Here is an 18,343-nt window from a genome sequence, read left to right as displayed (position 1 = left end):
TACCGTCTTCAGTGTCTCACCTCCGCACTTCTCGCTTTTAGTGCATAGCCTCCGCAGCCTTCGTCAGTCTGGCAGGCCTGCAGCCACTCACTACCACAGTCTCTTATTGCTGCAGCGTTCGTCTCTCCTTCCTTATATTACTACGTTTGTGGAAACCGTGCTGCGCGCATTTGCAATTTGTGATATCTTATGGAGACAAGCTCTTTCGAGTCACACCTATTAAACCACTCTGGCACAGTGTCTTGTCTTATATTAATGAATGTAAGTCTATTGTTTTAACTTATAACATTATTTATTTGTGGCGCGGCTACTGCCAGCCTCAAACTTACTAACACAAGTGGCGAGGCTAGCGCGGGAACATTTACAAAGTCTCGAATTGTACCGCGTGTACGTTCTATCGCGACTGCATTATACTACTCACTGACTAAATGCTGAGGTAAGTAGTTAGGCCACGATAACAGCGCTTCTTCCTCGTGCCTCACGGTCCTAACGAACCGGACCTCGGGATGCTGAGGTAAATGGTTAGGCCACGACAACAGCGCTCCTTCCTCGTGCCTCACGGTTCTGACCAACTGGACCTCGGGATGCTGAGGTAAATGGTTGGGCTCGATGACAGCGCTCCTTCCTCATGCCTCATGGGTCTGACCAACCAAGCCTCACCAAGCTCCCACTTATCAAAGAGAGCGTCTCACTTCCTGTCAACGCCCCCGCTCCCTCGCTCCCTCGAACACACGTCCGACAGTGAAGCATCACCAAGCTCTTATTTCCCATTGACGCCCCCGCTCCCTCGCTCCCTCGAGCACACGTCCGACAGTGAAGCATCACCAAGCTCTCATTTCCCATTGACGCCCCCGCTCCATCGCTCTCTCGATCACACGTCCAACAATGGCACCAAAGAAGAAGCTTGCTCAAACACCCGCTCAAACACCTGCCCAAACACCCGCTCGGACACCTGCTCGGACATCTGCTCGGACACCTGCTCGAACACCGCGTCGGCAGAGCAACACATTGACGCCTACCGAAGTTTACGACGAGGAAGAGAACGACTTTAGCATCAACGTCTATGCCAGTCTTATAGAAGACGACATCACCGCAGGCATAGAAGAGAAGCATGTGCCTAGTATACTCAAGGGGTGTGCCGTTAGTGACAACGATCTACTTGATGACCTGAGCCCTACCGACATCGAGGCGCTCGTCCAGCGGCTTCTCCCTGGCATTTGCCAGCAAGGTAAGCTACACGTACTCGTACAAAATGTGATGTACTCCGGCATACTGACTTTATGCTTGCAGATGTCCAAGACTTCTTAGCCCAGATTACTACACACAATTCGCCGCCCTTTACCATACCACGCCACGAGCGCGAGCCTAAGAGTTGGCCCTCGACGTACGAAGAGTCGGACCTGTTGTGGGAAGAGGGAGCCAAGGCTGAGCGAGCAATCAAGCTGCCTGTCGGAACCAATATGCCGAAGTGGTTGGACATGTCAGAGGATCAGCTAGGTAAATTTTCTTTGGTACTTGGGATCTAAAAGGCGGCTGAACTAACTGTGCCCTTGCAGTCAAGTACACAGGGAGCATCCAAGACAGCCTGGTCGTAGTGTCATCCTATCCGACAGCGAAAGATGGCAGTACGGTACACGCCTCCTACGGCACGACGATGGACCTATCCAATCAGTGTATGAATATGCTTTGTTCAAAGTTGGGGCTGCACCTCAAGTCCGTCCGACCGACCGGCGCCCTCCATGTCGACGTATTCCCGCGTCGCATCAACCGAGACAACATCGACGGGCTAGGCAACGTTGTCGACGAGATCCCCACCAACCTGAGATTGTTCTGGCAGTGTGTCGCCCAGGAATGGCTGGCAAGATCGCAGGCAAAGATCGCCCTAGTTGTCGGAGCAGCTGCGGTCAACACCTATCTGTCATATCTAGACGCGGACCATGTTCAACACCAACAAATATGGTTTGCTGGTGGTAACAATGTAAGCTATAACTGTATGAACTGCACATGAGACACATACTGACTTCGTACTTCTACAGGAGTACCAATCAAGCAAGAAGCCACCGTGTTGGATCGAATACAACAAGGACAACAATATCAAACGCATCGCGTTCTCAGTTCCGCACCCTGAGTATTTCAACCGTATCCGCGGCAGGGTAGTCACCCACAAGATGAGAGCCAATGCGCTTAAAGGGCGTTCCATTGATTACGCGATGGTGAAGGTCTGGGGAACGGCACACCTGCAAGGCTTTCTTAGCTCAGCGAAACACCTTTTCCAGATCGCCAATGGGCTGATAGTGCGAGTTCAAGATATCGAGGAGTACGGCGCAGACAACAACACACTTCGCAAGATTCTGAGTATCCCGACGTTAAACAACTCTACCATTGATAACTTCATGTCCCGCAGCAAAAGCATGAACGAAGAACAGATCAAGAGTATCAAGAAGATGCGAAACGAAGTCAATATCAAGGTGGCGGAATCTCACTTATGGTGGGACCGAGCGGACGTCATTTCAAAATACGGTCCTCACGCATTCACATTCAAGTTGATGGCGAAGCGCTACCAAGACAGCAAGAAGAAGTCAAGGGCCAAGACCAATGACAAGTCTGCTAGTCTACCAGAAGACGACAAGAAAGCATTAGTAGAGTCGAACAAACAGAAAGCCTGCGCACGAGAGAAGAAGAGGCGAGCAGCTGAAATGGAGGGTGAGGACAAGGAGAACGCCAAAGACGAGTTGTAAGAAGTAGTTGTGCAACAGGTGTCATAATCAGAATGTCTGATTGGGCCTCTCATGCATCCCGAATATGTTGGTAAGAGGCACATCAGCGTCAGAATACCTACTTTGCACATTGTTATCTTAATGTGGGCTGCAGACCTGTTTGGGTTCTCATTGTATCAGGGGCGATGGTCAAGATAGCAGGCATGAGTAAAGCGAGAGCCGAAGCAAAGGAAAGGTCAAGCGTTTGATGGAGCGATATATCGAGGTAGTGAACCAGGCGCTTCTCGATAGTGGTGCCACGCATCTCGTTACCCAGACAGCGATAACTGATCCTCTGGTTCGGTCGAAGTACTAGGGATGCGCGACAGAGAAAGAGACGCGCGTCATATGGTCTCTCTGCTCTATTGTTGTACATTCAATCCACCCCGTGATTACCTCCGCTTGATAGCACTCGGAGGTGTGCGGTCATATGGCCCGGTAGGGTAGGTGGTACTCCTCTTCCTAGGTAGGTGCTTTATATAGACATCAATCCCTGCGTGCCTGATAGTAAGACCGAACTAAGCCCTCGTCACCTATTACCAGGTTACGATCAAATCGTCTTAGTATGACGTCAAGACGTATTGACTTATGTTACGGAGAGTAAGCGTGGTGCTGTACTCGTGACGAACAGTGTTGATCGGGGGAGCAGTGTGGTGTGAGGAAACGAATAGTAGGGTATCCTTGTCGCTTCCTGCAAACTCGACGAGCGTTTTCACCGGCATGTCGAGTCTGGAGGGCATGTCGATACCGGCGAGGAGTTCAACATCCTGTTCTCCTTGCACAACCATATGGCAAAGTCTGTTTGTTTCATAATCATCGAAAGAAGGTTAGGTAGTTAGCTGTCTACCCTAGGATAAGATGAGGAAGAGCGAACAAAGCTCTGCGTATGAGCGAATCTCTACATGAAAGCTTTCCTGACTGGACAACACTAGATGTATACGCTCTACGATCGTACTCACCTCATCGAATGATAGCTCACTAAACAACCCTTTATCTGCAATAGACCATCAATACATGGTGCCGTTGTTGCGGACCTTCATCACTGGTTTAGCTGTCGGCACTGCTGCCGGTGACTACAACAACGCTTTCCTTCTCCAACTCTTAGCCACACCAAGCCTTGGAGCATACAGTATAGTCTGCCGTACTAATCCGTCACCGTAAACCCAGCGAACACCTCCAGGGTACAACTTCAAGCCTAGCTTCGACCCAGCGAACTCTCTGGTAGCGAACAATACCAAACATCTAGAAAGCTCGGATTCGCGTTTCCAATTCCCAAAATGCCTACCACATAACGCCGCGCCTTGAGTTTCGTTTCAGACCCCAGGACACATCAAAGCAGCGAAGGAAAAAGAAAAACCACCGAATCCTCACCTCGGCTTTACAAGAGAGCCACAATATGCACGAGAGAGTCAGTATCAACCGCAACGGCATCAACGGCATAACGAACCCTCGCTCTCAGCCCACAAACGCCCAGATGCCATGACCTTCGCACATGCTCTCCAAATGCCGAAGCCCTTCATTTCCCACAACATGTAACAAACGCACCGACGCACACAATCCCCGTTGCAAGGCCAAAGCAAGTGCGAGAACAAAAAAGCACGCATGTCAAAACATCAAGACAAACCGACCCTTCTTTCCCTCTCTGGTCGGGAAATTTGTCGATACCCTCGGGGAGATCACGGGTCCGCACTCTCAGCCTCACGGCGACAGCGAAAGGGAAACGAGCAAGGACGGAGGAGGGGTGGTGAAACAAGAAGGGAGGCCGAAATCGCCGAAGTCTTTCCCCACCTTTTGCCGTACCCAGCCACTTGGACTACGGGCACCTCGGAGTCGGCTCTTTCACGAGGCAATTTCACGCATCAAAGTGCGGAGAAAAAAGGCGGTCAAGTTCGTCTGGGTCACTTTGGTTTCAATTTTGCCTTGGGTAACATTGCGCTGCGTTGTAGGTGCGTTTCAATCCCAATTCGCGTGACCTCGAGCCTTTCTCGAAAAGGGTGGTGATTAACTGGGTGATCGACGCAAAAGTATGGGGAGGGGAAGGGAGATGGTTCTTCATTGGTGGCAGTTGTACAGCGCTTTAATGGTGATGTGCAAGGCTGAGGCTGAAAATGTTGGGCTAGTGTGGCTAGTGTGGCTAGGGGAGGCTGGGGCATCGCGAGGGCTCGCGTGACACACAACCATGTGCAATAACTGGTGCACAGAGCTTGAATAGCATGGTATGTTGATGACGTTGGTTGTGTGGCTGTGGGGATAATGCTCGTAATGGCGGTTAGTCACCAAGTTTGTAGGAGTATTTGCAAGTCTGCTTTGAGTGTCACAGTAGACATATCATGTAATGTGACTGATTTTGATTGGCGGAGGTGGTAGATAGAGTAGCTAGAAAATGGGGGGTGCTTGTTGGCAGGGTGGCTACATGGCGACAGGCAAGAGGAGCACACATGGGGATAGGGAGCGGCAGGACAGGAACTAATGCCCTCAGGTAAAGGAATGGCTTGGACGAAATTACCGTCCGTAAACAAAGAACAAAGACAAGAGAGCGACCGTGGTGCTCTTGTGCGCCGGATGGAGTTATAAGTGACCCATTCAATTGCCCGGTATCTAACACCCCACAAACGCCCAGTTGAGGAAACAAGAAAAGGTTGGATATAACACAAGAGAGGTGAAAAGATTCTTCGGTGCAGCCGCCACAAATCTTTCTTTATCCTCGTCAAATGCTGGTCTGCACAACGGTATGGTGGTTCCGTCGTGTACTGAATAGTAACGGGCTAAATCGCAAGATGATTCTTACTCTCGTCGTCAAAGCGTGATTGCGCGCACCGTGGTGCGAGACATGGTAGTGAAGGAGATTAGGTAGTTGCGTAGTCAGGGTATGGAGGTGTTCGTCAGCGACGCCAGTCGTGAGAGAGGGTCGACGTGAAGAGCGCACGTGTTGCGCCAATTGCCCTGTTTGAGGCACTTATACGTTGGTAACCTAATGGAGTGTCAGTGAGTGGCGTTTCGTCAGGCGGCATCGTGGATCGCATACCTTCAATATCCGCCTCGAGTAGTCCTCGTTGTCTGCAATACTGCCGTTGCTCTGCCTTCGGTCGACGAAGCTCGGGTCCAGACGCGAGTCGTTCATGGACGAGTTGCTGGTGTGTAGCTTGCCGCCGTTGACGAAAGCATTTACGTTGGCGGCATTGCGACGGTAGTCTTCTTCTGCTTGATGCTGACGTCTCCGGCGGAGCAAGAACCATACACCGAACATGATCGAGGCAAGGGCTAGTATGCCGACGACTACGCCCACTGCGATGGCGATTGTGTTTGGTTTGCTGTCTTCTTCGGGCGCCGCAGATGGAGTGGCCGAAGCCTGGGCGGCACCGGTTGATGTCGGAGCAGCGGACGACGGCTTTGGTGCTACTGAGCTGCTGCTCTCTACTTCGGGCTCGTAAAAGTCGACTGGGTTCCTAGTTGTTCCGGTGAGAACGACCCATAATTTGTCCTTTCCACCACCTAAGCGCTGTCAGTCGGGAGCGAAATAAGGGAAGGTTGTCAGCTTACAGGTCCATGTCTTGTCGCCGCTACACGTGGTGCCACATGTCTCGTTCTTGATCTGCCACTCTTTGGCGGGAATCTCGTCACCACACCAGCATTCCTCGCCGTTCGACAGACCCATAACGGGCTTGTTTTGCTCAATGCAAACGAGTTGACAGTTACCAGGCGACTGGAAGTTGAAAGAGCCGTGGTTCTCGAGTGGGATTCCGGTCTCGAAGCAACCGATGCTCACCATGGCACTTGCTCCTAAGGTCTTTGTTGGTGTGGTGATAGGGTCCGTGACGGTCGCCCATGTTGGCGTTGGCTTCTCTTCCGCAGCGGCCATCATGACCATCGAGGCCGCGGCCAGGGCGGAGGCGAGTCTGATGTAGACCATTGTGGTGATGTGCTTGGTTAGTTAGTGGTGCGCGTCGGTCGGCGGTGACAGCGTGTCGCACGGAGGGCTATATGCAGAGGCGTCGACACATGCAAGGCCCTGTGGGCGTGGATGGGTCGGGCGGTCCGAGTCGGCGGCGGTGGTGATGGTGGTGAGAGAGCGAGTTGTTGGGGTTCGGCGTGGAGGTAAGGCTGAGTGGATATGGGGATGGCGGCGGAGATGGAGTCGTCAACAGGCGCGATGGACTGGGACTGGAGGCTCGATCAACGATGCCCAGGGCCGTCTGGTGGTGTTGAAACGGGGGGCGTCGTGGCAGAAGTCGAGGCGATGAAACTTGTCGGCTGCCCCTTGGAGAGAACCCCCGTAGAGTGACGCAAAAGGAATGAATCGACGGGAGATGGGTTCTGGGTAAAGAGAGTGTAGTGATGCGATAAAACGATTGTGGGTGTCGACGATTGACAACGTGAAGCAGACAAACGAGAGGAGGCTCGGGCCCTGAGAGTGGATCGCAGTGAAGAGAGGACAGGAGAGTGCGCCCCAGTTAGGACAGGCAGGCATGCAGCCAGGAGCAGGAGCCAGCCTTGGCAATTAGCCTGTGCCTGCGTCTGACTGCCGCCATCTTTAGCCCACCCGCCCTGTAACTTTGGACAGCGCATGCCTCTAAATTGCAGCGCGCCCTCCAGCTCCCCTCGCATCTCCTGCGCCAAAGTCTATCCTCGCGGTCTTCACGCCTGCCTTCACGGCATGCACCCAGGGCCTCGTGTGCGCGACAGCCTGTCACGACGTCGGCCTAGCTGGGCAAGGCGCCGGCCCACTAGTGCCAGGAACAGCGCCGCCATTGGCCGCACGGCGTTTCATGCTTGCCGGGGGGCGGCAGGGGTGGTCGCAGGCTAACCCAGGACCGCGCGGTCAGGCACTAAAGCGACTCAAGCGCTCGGCCAGAGGGTGTCGCTGACGTTGCGATACTCAGGACGCGCACGATGCTTTTTTGCGATGGATGCCAGGTCGAGAACGTTCTCGCGCTCCACTACTGCGCTGTTGGGACTGCCTACCATCGTGGAAGGCGGGAGTGGGACGCGGCCACGGTCGAGTCGCGTCTCCCATGTGGAATCTCATTTAACTAACATCCGGAATCTGGAGCATGGAAGCCGTTGTCCGCTCTATCCGAAATGCGAACACCACAGTCTAGACATGCGCGGCCCGACACAATCGCGATGAAAGTTTAAAAATGTGAGGTGAGCATAGCGGAGGTTGCACGCACTCTGGCCCGAGAAAAAGCAACATGCACGACATCTGCATCGTGATTAAGCGGCCAGTATCTCAACAGTGACCGTTGTGCCTCTCCATACAGCGCCACATACACAGAACCTCCAACGGCTGAGTTAGACACATGTCAAAATGCTTGGGTGACCTGAGACACGAGCGGGACGCAGCCGCATCGTGCAAGCTCGTCCTAAGATTCATGCTCGTGTCAAGATTCCCCAGGTTTGTAGCAAGTCGCGCCAAGTCGCCGCCGGACTGCAGTGCTACCGGATTCCAAGGCCCCTCCGATTTCGTGATGATGCGCTTAGTCACCCACGTCACGTGCATCTTCCACTTCCCGATCGGGACGCGTGCTCAGCATCGAACCAAGCTTCACCAGGGCCTCCGATGACCAGCCACGCTTAATGCGCCGTCCGCCCGTTGCCTGTCGCCGAGCAGTGCAATCGCTCCAGTCTTCCTCCTCCCAGCACATATGGATCTCTGACGACCTCCTCACCGGCGCCCTCAATCGATTTTTCCCCAGTTCGTGCCCGCAACAGAAGCGCCATGGCAGCCACGTTCCGGGGCCATTGGAGGCCAGGAGGAGGGCAGCAAAGCGCCGAATGACTGTCTCGGCGGGCTTCTACCCTCAGGGAAACTTTGCGCCACTGTTCAATCTCGGTGCGCTTTTTGGCTTCCGCAAAGATGATCCGCCCACTTGGAGATACGAAGCACCGTCTTTACAAACCCATGCAGAGCCATTGACTTCGCGTACGTTGCGCAGCGCATTCTCCACATACACTCAGCTAATATCGACAGCAGCTCAGCATGTTCCAAGTTTACCAATAACGCAACCCGACCGTACATCCACGGAGCACGCAGCTTCGACGACTACCGCTTCTGCATTCGGTGCCCCATACCCTTTCTCGCAGAACACTTCGCAAGATGAACCGCAGAAACATCTGAGCAGACCAGGGGAATGCACAGTCGATGCGCTGGATCCTGAGGCGCATTTTGACGACTTCAAGACAAAGATCGCAAACGCTGGAACTATGTCCAGTACCGAACGCGGCCGATTACTACATCAGAGCTGGATATCATGTCGCCCAGCCACCAATATCGATTGGGTCTACAACGTCATGGTAGTCAAGCATCTGACCGAAAACCGCTGGGATCACACGCGCATCCTTTCCGGCCTTAAGTTTTTCAATCTACCTCCCACGTACACACCCGAGAGTCTCGACCTCCTCAAGTGTCTGGAAACGTCCGGCGCGTATCTACCGCATGCCTTCCGTGTCCACCGCCGCGTATATTCCAAGATGATAGAAGCCGCTACATCAGCTGCAGATTCAACAAGCTCATTACAGGATACCCAACTACTCACACTGATCCGGTCAGCCCTTCGCAGCTGTTCCTACGTTACTGAAGCCGGCCAAAGTGCTGTAGGCGATCTTTGCTTACTTGCGGACAAGATCGAGGCTTCGAACTTGCGAAAGGCGATACGTTCTCTGCTGGCCGATTTCGACAACGCAGAACAAGTCATCGTGTCGATGATTGCACGCGCTTCTCACAATTATCTCCACGCTGTCGAGGAAATACTTTTCTTCCTGCCTGAAGAACGACTCCAGTCGCTAGTTTCATCGGTGACTCTGTCCCTCATACAAGGCGTCAGGAAGACAAGATTGTCGGCTGAGACGTACTGGCACCGTGCGCGTGCGTGGATGACAGTCCTTGGAAACCTTGACGCCCGATTCGATGCAACCCGTTCCAATAGCACCTACACACAAATCGCCTTCACCGAGGTGGCTGCGGATGTATTCAAGAGCGAACGTACGGGTACTAAGCGGCCACTTCTATTACTCTATGCTCTCGCGTTCCGTACGGCACAGCAGCCAGGCTATGGTGTGTACAAGGACAGTTGGTTACAGTGCGTACACGCCTACGCGGCCTCTGCACTGGAGCAGCAAGGCATACTGAGAATGGAAGACGAAGTGATAAAGGTCTTTAAGCGCATGCGGAAGGCTTCCATTCAATATGGGCCGATGATGAGTATGGCTGTCCATACGTTCACATCCCACGCCAGCCTTCGGTCTCTGCGCCGATTTCAATACCTTGTACAAAAGTATCGATTTCCACTACATAACCCAGAGGCCATACAAACCCGTCTCGCCGCTGAGTTGCCCACTCTCCGACAGCAACCAAACCTGCAGACAGTCCAGGAGCGCGAACAGCACGCCTCTACATTACGTGCATGCCAATACATCTCCGATTCTCTTAACAAATTCGCCGGACCAGCGATCTCGACTACGCTTGTCAGCGATCAAGAAGAGATGGAAACTCTACAGGCCCGTCGGGAATTTGTCGCAATTCTGGACCGCGCCTCGGACTACCATGCGCTGCCGCCAGCCTACGCCAACCTCACTGCTGACATACCGTTCTCTCAGCGCACGGCGCTTGTCCATCAATTAGCTCATCATTACTCTATCGCTACTACCCGTTCACATAACGCAACCTGGCGCTCCATCAACCAACTATACAACTATCTTGAGTCGCATTCTCTGCCAATCGGTCCTCTGTTTACCAAAGCTGTAGTCCGAGCTGCTATTATCCGGCCCATGATGGAGCACAGGTTCGTCAGTGCAAGGAGAATGATTTGGGTGTGCCAACTCGTTGCCAGGGTTGAAGGTGAAACAGTAGCAAGGCAGATTGAAGGTGCTTTCCATCGCTGGAGAGGGGACCTGATCAAGCATGCCAAGGAGGTTCATGATGCTGCTGGTGGTGATCGGGGTGCGAAGGCCATGGTGGGAAGGTTGAAACAGTTGAATCTATTGGGATCCAAGGAGGATTAGAACCTGTTGTGGAATAAAAGCCTAGTTGATTACTTATACCCCATAGAAAGCACGTTGTTACAGACGACGGAGATACGCTTGGTGCTGGTACAAATTCTGTACCAGCAAGCGGCATCAACGCGAAATTATACAGTTACATCCCATGCATCTAGATTTTACTAAACTCTGACTTGGGCTCAGGTGATAGTCGCGGCCGTTTAGTCAGTGCAGGAAGCACATCGTTGGAGGTCGGCTGCTGATGCTCACGAGATCAAACCTTGGAAATATGCCCCACTTCGTCATAACTTTCATTGGATCACTCTTCTCTCCTCCTCCCAGCCCTCCATTGTCGCGCTCATCAACGCTGAGTACAGCAATATCCTATGTAAACATTTTGCGATGCGCTGAGTACTAATCTTGGAGTCCGAGATTTCGCGTTTCCGCTTGCACCGACGTCATCGGACGGGCCTTGGAACACATCTTCACGAACAACGCATTCGACTTGGATCATGCCTGTAATGCGCAAAAGCACGAAGACATCAACTTTCCAGACTTCTTTCTGGTGATATTATATTGGTCGTCATCGGATTGTCGTCATCGCTCGATACAAAGCAGTCTCCCCTCCACGCAAACGCGAGATTAACTGCATCTGAGTACCTATTTACAGCACCTAAACAGCGACTCACAGTTGAAGCGATCCGCTAGCGCCTTGTGTCGATATGGACCGAACTATCTCCCCACCTAGGCCTACTATTGAACAACTACGACATGTCGTCAACAACTATCCCATCATCGACAATCATGCCCACAACCTCATTTTACCTCACCAGGCCGATACGATTCCCTTTGAAACCATAACCACGGAAGCTCAAGGAAGAGCTTTGCGAGACACCTTCAAATCACTGCCCCATTTACGAGCAGCTAAGCAGCTGCGCCGACTTTACGAATGTGGTGAGGACGCGGACTGGGAGGACATTCTGGAACAGAGAGTTGAGTGGATCCGGAGCAACTCCGAACGATTGCATCAACGATGCTTCGAAAACGTTCACGCACTCCTCATCGATGATGGACTCGCTGGACCGGAGAAGGTCTTTCCTTACGACGACCATGATCGTTGGACCCAGGCACCCAGTAAGCGCATTGTGCGCATCGAGACGGTCGCTGAGCGCTTGATGGAGAATCTTGTGCGAGATGCATCAGAAGACGATCTGGGCAAGACCAAGTTTCTGCCGCAGGTCTGGACGAATTTTACCGAAGACTTCGAGCGTGAGATCCAAGATGCGGTTGAGGACGAAAACGTTGCCGGATTCAAATCTGTCATCTGTTACCGAACAGGTCTTGATATCGAACCAGAGTACGAAGAAGCTGCAAAGACAGTTGGACACCCTTTCGAACGATACGTCAAGAGTTGCATTCGCAAACGCAACTACCGTATCGAAAAGAAGCATCTGAACGATTATCTCGTGTTGCGCACACTGGAAATCCTGTCTGAGCAATTGCCACATGGTGACTCTCTTGCGAAGCCATTTCAGCTCCATACTGGTCTTGGAGACAATGATATCAGCCTCCTAGAGTCAAACCCAGCCTTCCTGCAGCCATTGATCGAGAACTACCCCCAGGTGCCGTTCGTACTCCTTCATTCAGCGTATCCATATACGCGCGAAGCCGGCTACCTCGCAACCGTATACCGACATGTGTACCTGGACATCGGCGAGGTCTTTCCAATGGTCAGTAGAGATGGTCAGACCGCGATCTTGCGTCAAGCCATGGAGCTTGTCCCTGGCAGCAAGCTGTTATATTCATCTGATGGCCATTGGTTCCCTGAGACATTTTGGCTTGCCAATCTACAGTTTCGCGAAGTTTGGTTCCAGGTGAGTTCGCTGGGATGACGAAACGCCTATTCCTATACGCTAACAATTGCAGCTACTCAGCGAGTATATCCAAAAAGGCGACATAACCCCACACCAAGCTATTGGCATGACGAAAGATATCATGTTCAACAACTCCAACGTACTGTATGATCTGCGCTACGAGGCTATATTCGATGAGACAGTACAAGCGGATCCAAAACAACTTACCTACAACCCAAAGCCTGCCACAGCTTCACCTTATCAGTCTCCAGCGGTGACGCCAGCACCCGCTATGGGCATTCCCAACCGATTCTCAGCTTCCAACACACCAGCCAGTCGGTCAGTCTCTCCGTACACGCAACCGGCGTTCCCTCCACCGCCAAAGGTGCCGCACGTATACGACGTTCAGCTGTTCGAAGACTTTAGAGAAAGGAACCCTGCAGTGAAGTTCATTTACGTGCAATGGCTTGATTACATGGCCACGATCCGTAGTCGCATTGTTCCCATCAAGGGATTTACACGCATGATAATCGAAGGAGAACGCATTGGCATATCACAGGGAAACACGGGCACTCTTCAGAACGATCGCCTTACCCCAGTTGTAAACACCACGGGCCAAGTCTACGTCGAACCCGATCTACGTTCCCTCCGTGTAACCCACAACAAAGACCCCCTTCCCGCTGCAACAGTACTCAGCTACTGGCGCACAGAAGACGGATCTGCCCTTCCAGAAGACCCACGAAACAACCTGGAAACGCTAATCAACGATCTCCAATACAACTACGCGACATCCCTTCTCATCGGCTTCGAAATAGAAGTCACATTCCTCTCGCGAAACCCCCCTTCCACTTCCACCAACCCTTTCCAAACTGAGCCCTACTCACCCTTGACCAAGACCCATGCGTGGGGAACCCTTACACCGGAACAATGGCTGCAACTCCCCTTCCTCAGCGAAATCGTCCTTGCACTCGAGGAAATGGGCATCGAAGTGCAACAATTCCATGCTGAATCCGGACCGGGACAGTACGAATTCGTACTTCCGCCTCATCCTCCTCTACTCGCTATCGACACGCTTATCCAGGCCAGACAGGTCATTGCTCAGATAGCTAGTCTGCATGGACTGCGCGCCACGTTGCACCCTAAGCCTTTCGAGGGTATGGGCACGGCTGCCCACGCGCATGTTAGTTTGCACCCGCCAGAGAGGGACATGCAGTTCTTCGTCGGGGGCGTGTTGAAGCATCTCCCTGCTATTTGCGCATTCACCATGCCAGAGGAGGTCAGCTATGAACGTGTAGCAGATAACTCTTGGACAGGCGGATCATGGGTAAATCACCTTTTCTCGCTCTCAAAACTAAATACATGCATACTGACACGCGTACACAGGTAGCATGGGGCACTCAAAACCGCGAAACACCACTTCGACGCATCTCCCCCGGCCGCTGGGAACTCCGTTGTATCGACGGTCTCGCAAACATGTACTTCGCCCTCTCTGCCGTTCTCGCCGCCGGCCTCCTCGGTCTCGCTGCAAACGACCTCATCTTCCCGGAACAGGACATTCAGGCCAATCCTGCGACCATGGACGAGCAGATGCGCGCTGCGGTTGGTATGACGAAGAAAATGCCTAGAAGCATGAAGGAGGCTGTGGAGGCACTGAGAGAAGACGGCCCGCTTAATGAGGCGTTGGATCAGAAGTTTGTGAGGGCGTATCTGGAGATGAAGCGTGAGGAAGCGAAGATGTTGGGGGAGATGGGGGAGATTGAGCGGAGGGCGTTTCTGGTGGAGAGATATTGATGGCTAGTTCGTAGTTGACCACGTGTGTTTGATATGCAATTGATGTTCTTTGCTTTGTATGTTGTGGCGTCCTAGACCAGTTCAAAACGTTAGCCTCGGGCTTGAACGGTGCGAGTGAATGGTTAATGTTAGAAGATGTCCTACCGCGATATGAACTTTTGTCAAACACATTGTTGCTTCACTTTATCTTACTTGGGCAATTTATCAATATAGTCGCCATGGCAGGCTATAAGCTACACAAGTGAGTTTCGAAGAAGATTGAGTAAGGGTGTCTTGGAATAGTTTAAGTTTTATGGTTGAGACAGAGTAAGATGACTCTATGCTGCATTGCGTGTCGATGCTCAAGTATTCACGTTGGCATTTCGGAGATGCAGATTCGTCGAACTTTGTGGAGGACTACTTCTCTGCTACCACCTAGGTTACACAAGGCGCCCTTATTGCACAACATTACATGCATTCACAATTGAAGACTTAGCATACTTAGACAATTCAAGGTCTCGTTTCATTGCGCACCATACATACAACAGTATAGCAAAACTATTAGAATTTCACCTAAGCCAAAGAAAACCACACTACTCTTCCAGGCCACGCGTCCAAGACGGTGCCGATGAGCCCAAGGGGAATAAGCGCAAACCCACGCAAACCATGCAGGATAAATACAAAGTTGACCGATATCTTACAACAGGATCATAGCCATGCCTGAGGCAACGGCAGCAACAACGTACAGACCCATGCCGAAGGCACCGTTGGTGAACTGGGGAGCGGAGAGACCGGCGGCAGCGCTGCCGGAGCCAGATGCGTCACCAGAGCTGGAAGCACCGGTAGCCTTGGCAGCAGCGCCCTTGACGGAGCCAGTGCCGTCAACACCAGCGTCCTTAAGAAGGGAAGAGCAGCCGGAAGCGGTGGGGCTGGCAACAGCCTTCTTGGAAGTGGCTTGACCCTTGAAGTCGCAGCCATCGCTGACCTTCTTAGCGTAGGCGTTGAGAGCGAAAGAGAGCTGCTCGCGGCTGGAGCACATGCCGTAGACACCGTAGGGGCCGGCAGTGGCGTTCTTGTTGATACCCTGGCAGTACTCGCCGTCCTTCTCACCGCAGATGAAGCCGAACATCTTGCCGAAGTCGTCCTCCTCGGTGTCATCGGCGACTTGGCAGCTGAGAGTCTCCATCATGCACGAGCAGAGGTTGGCGTTGGCGACAGGTGGGAGGGGGTCAGACTCGGCCTCCCACTTGCCAGAAGTGACCTTGGGGCACGAGGCAGCGGCGGTGTTGCTGGGCTTGTACTCGGACATCTTGACACCGACGGGAGTGGCCTTGGCGATCTGCTTGGACAGGTTGTCAAAGTCGTCGTTGGTCTCGACCTTGCCGCCCTTGATGGAAGCGAGACCTGATAGACATTAGAGGCGATTCCAAGGATCGAAATATGGGATACTTACCGAACTTGTTCTCCTCCTCGAAGTACATGTAGACGATACCTCCAGACCAGACACCAGTCATTTGCTTGCCGTAGAGAGCACCGACCTCAGTGAACTTGCGGGGGCGAGGAGTGTTGCAACCGTACTCGGCGAAGAAGACGGGAACGTTGTACTTCTCAAAGTTCTTGGTCTGGACATCGAAACCGGACTCGGTGAAGGAGGAGTCACCGCACCACGAGTAGATGTTGTAACCCCAGAAGTCAATAGCACTGTCGGCGTCGCCGCAGTCGAAGTAGTTGGCCATGTTCTCACGGATGTCGGCATCGTCGTTGGTGGCGTATCCGACACCAATCTCACGGTAGTTCTTGCTCTTGATGTAGGCCTTGGTGTCACGGACAGCTGCCTTGACGAAAGCGCTTGCAACGGTGTTGTTGGGCTGGTTGCTGACCTCGTTTCCGGCGAAGAAACCGAGAGTGTTGTCGTACTTCATCATCTCGTCAACGACGCTGGTGTAGCGCTCGTATAGCTCGACAGTCCAGCCGGGGTCGTCACGGTTGATCGACAGTCCTGGCTCAGACAGATCGGCTACAACGTAGATGCCCGCATCGGCAAGCTGGGTCATGCAGTCCTCATGGTCCTTCTTGGGATCAATGGCGTACACACGGATAGTGTTGGTCTGGAGCTTCTTGAGCTGCTCAATGTCACGCTTGCATGCTGATGAGTCGGCAAGAGGGTCGGTGATGTCCAGGTCGTCGGTTGAGGCAGCGGTGGAGTTGGAGTTGATTTCTTGTTGGTATGCGACACCCTTCATGAAACTGTGCGATGGTTAGCTTGGCTTTTCTTGACTTTCTTCTTGAGTTCTTGGGTCTCTTACAATTGTTCACCACTGTTCTTCTGGAAAAACTTCTGACCCTAGGCATTGTTAGACACGCCAGTCGCACCTGTCGCACGACATCATACCTTGATGACAATGGGGTCAACGGCGGCTTGGACGCCCGCGAGTAGGGCCGCAGTAGCGAAGATTCCACGCATCTTGGTAATAATAGTATAAGACGAGTTCCAAGAGTAGTGGTGGTGTTGGCGAGAGCTTGGGTTGAATCGCCGAGAATTGTGTTTAAAGGCTGTAGAGAATGTGTTTAGGAAGGAACAATGAGATGAAGGAGTGTGGCGCAACAGCGAATGAGGCTGTATGCGAAAAATGAATTATTCAAGGACGTAAAGACGGACTGGTAAAACAGAAAAGTGAGTGTAGAAACGACTCTGAGGCACAACGAGTGAAGAAATGTAGGGTCAATCAAGCATTCCAAGAGGGATCAGCGAGGGTTCACCTGTGCCCCTGATACTAGGCTTGTTTCGCATTCATGGCCCGAGCGCCTTCGAGACCATCATCTATTCTTCTATTGCACCAACACCGCAGGTAATATGAATGTTGGATGCTGGAGACTACACGTCCAGCTTCGCGGTATGGTAGTCAGCTTCTTTCACCAAAATGTTGCCAATGTTATTGTCGCATTTTGAGACTGTCAGCGCGGCTCGTAGTCAAGAGTCGCGATCTCGACGCGTACGTACACCCAATTTCGCACCCCACTGAGAGCCGCCTGAGCCCCACTGCGGATCATGTTGCTAAATTGAATGGCGTCTCTGCAGATGTCACGGTATGTGTCCCGAGCAGTCCCGGTGCGCCGTGTTGGATTATACGAGAGAAGGCGGGAAGTCGAGACTGTGGATCTTGGGGATGGATGTCGGCGATTGCGATGGTCGTCGACGCTGGAGTGCACAGCCTCGTGCAGCCTCGTGAAGCCCCGGCGTGACCGCGGCACTTTAGGTTCGGAGGCACACGACACGCAGATTGTGCAGCTGAAACCTAGTCGTTGGTGTGGCGAAGTCGCTCGCGCCGTGAGGCGGCCAATGGATTATGATGCGTTCACAGGCAGATGCCGCTGACGCTGGTGTTCGCACGTCTGCGACTCGGCTCCAGACAACCATTGGTCATCACAAGGGAGGGGCATGGCGAGGCTTCAGGCACGCCCGAGAGCGTTTGAGAGTAATGCTTGCATACAAAGATAGCTGGTCAAGGAGTGTGCGCAATTATGTATAGATGAAGCGGTTACGGGCTAAGAGAAGTGCATGTAGAGAGTTTGCATACGGACGTAGTCATGATCAGACTTGCTACACTGGTGTCAGGACGACTTAGACGCTCAGTAGCCGGCTCATTTGCCATAGTGTCGACGTTGGGAACCGGGCGGCCTAATATAGCTCAGCAGCTGGGGCCCTGGTCGGTTGAATTGGGGTGCGGTGAGGGATTCCGTCATCATGCGATCGCTTTTGATTCATGCACGACTCAGGAGATTCACGCGCAACGAGACAGCGGCTTTTGGGAGGGAAGTAAACATGCAGGCGGCAAAAGGACTGGGGCATGTTGAGGTGCGGTGTGTTCGGGTGTGATCAGGCTCAACAGAAGCACTAGCAGCGACTGGCGGCCGTCAGCCCCCTTTGGATTGCGACACCAAGCACCGTTGGCCTTTGATGAGCTAGGGCTAGGGCGTTGCGGAAGC

At 52.8% G+C, this 18,343-nt stretch overlaps 5 protein-coding genes across 5 annotated transcripts; 3 read left to right on the top strand and 2 right to left on the bottom strand.

Annotated features, from left to right (window-relative positions):
• Nucleotides 1–885: 885 nt before the first annotated feature.
• J4E79_003139 (uncharacterized protein) lies at nt 886–2,738 on the top strand (the record flags this gene model as incomplete). The annotated part of the gene is made up of 4 exons (XM_049352035.1): nt 886–1,228; nt 1,291–1,497; nt 1,557–1,978; nt 2,037–2,738. 4 exons carry the CDS (start codon nt 886–888, stop codon nt 2,736–2,738), a joined length of 1,674 nt encoding a protein of 557 aa, XP_049213506.1.
• Nucleotides 2,739–5,712: 2,974 nt separating this feature from the next.
• J4E79_003138 (uncharacterized protein) lies at nt 5,713–6,666 on the bottom strand (the record flags this gene model as incomplete). Its single annotated transcript, XM_049352034.1, has 3 exons — nt 5,713–5,727; nt 5,782–6,248; nt 6,297–6,666. The coding sequence occupies 3 exons, from the start codon at nt 6,664–6,666 to the stop codon at nt 5,713–5,715; spliced, it is 852 nt and encodes a 283-aa protein (XP_049213505.1).
• A 1,865-nt stretch (nt 6,667–8,531) lies between these two features.
• J4E79_003137 (uncharacterized protein) lies at nt 8,532–10,757 on the top strand (the record flags this gene model as incomplete). The annotated part of the gene is made up of 2 exons (XM_049352033.1): nt 8,532–8,679; nt 8,731–10,757. The coding sequence occupies 2 exons, from the start codon at nt 8,532–8,534 to the stop codon at nt 10,755–10,757; spliced, it is 2,175 nt and encodes a 724-aa protein (XP_049213504.1).
• Nucleotides 10,758–11,455: 698 nt separating this feature from the next.
• On the top strand, nt 11,456–14,377 carry J4E79_003136 (uncharacterized protein; the record flags this gene model as incomplete). The annotated part of the gene is made up of 3 exons (XM_049352032.1): nt 11,456–12,607; nt 12,660–13,910; nt 13,970–14,377. 3 exons carry the CDS (start codon nt 11,456–11,458, stop codon nt 14,375–14,377), a joined length of 2,811 nt encoding a protein of 936 aa, XP_049213503.1.
• Nucleotides 14,378–15,053: 676 nt separating this feature from the next.
• On the bottom strand, nt 15,054–16,820 carry J4E79_003135 (uncharacterized protein; the record flags this gene model as incomplete). The annotated part of the gene is made up of 4 exons (XM_049352031.1): nt 15,054–15,760; nt 15,810–16,603; nt 16,663–16,700; nt 16,749–16,820. The coding sequence occupies 4 exons, from the start codon at nt 16,818–16,820 to the stop codon at nt 15,054–15,056; spliced, it is 1,611 nt and encodes a 536-aa protein (XP_049213502.1).
• Between the last annotated feature and the right edge of the window lie 1,523 nt (nt 16,821–18,343).

The sequence above is a fragment of the Alternaria viburni genome (genome assembly GCF_023758015.1).
Source record: "Alternaria viburni strain BMP 2772 chromosome Unknown scaffold_5, whole genome shotgun sequence".
Lineage (NCBI taxonomy): Eukaryota > Fungi > Ascomycota > Dothideomycetes > Pleosporales > Pleosporaceae > Alternaria > Alternaria viburni.
The sequence above is the reverse complement of the archived record's forward strand: the minus strand, read 5'-3'. Positions and strand labels throughout refer to the sequence as shown.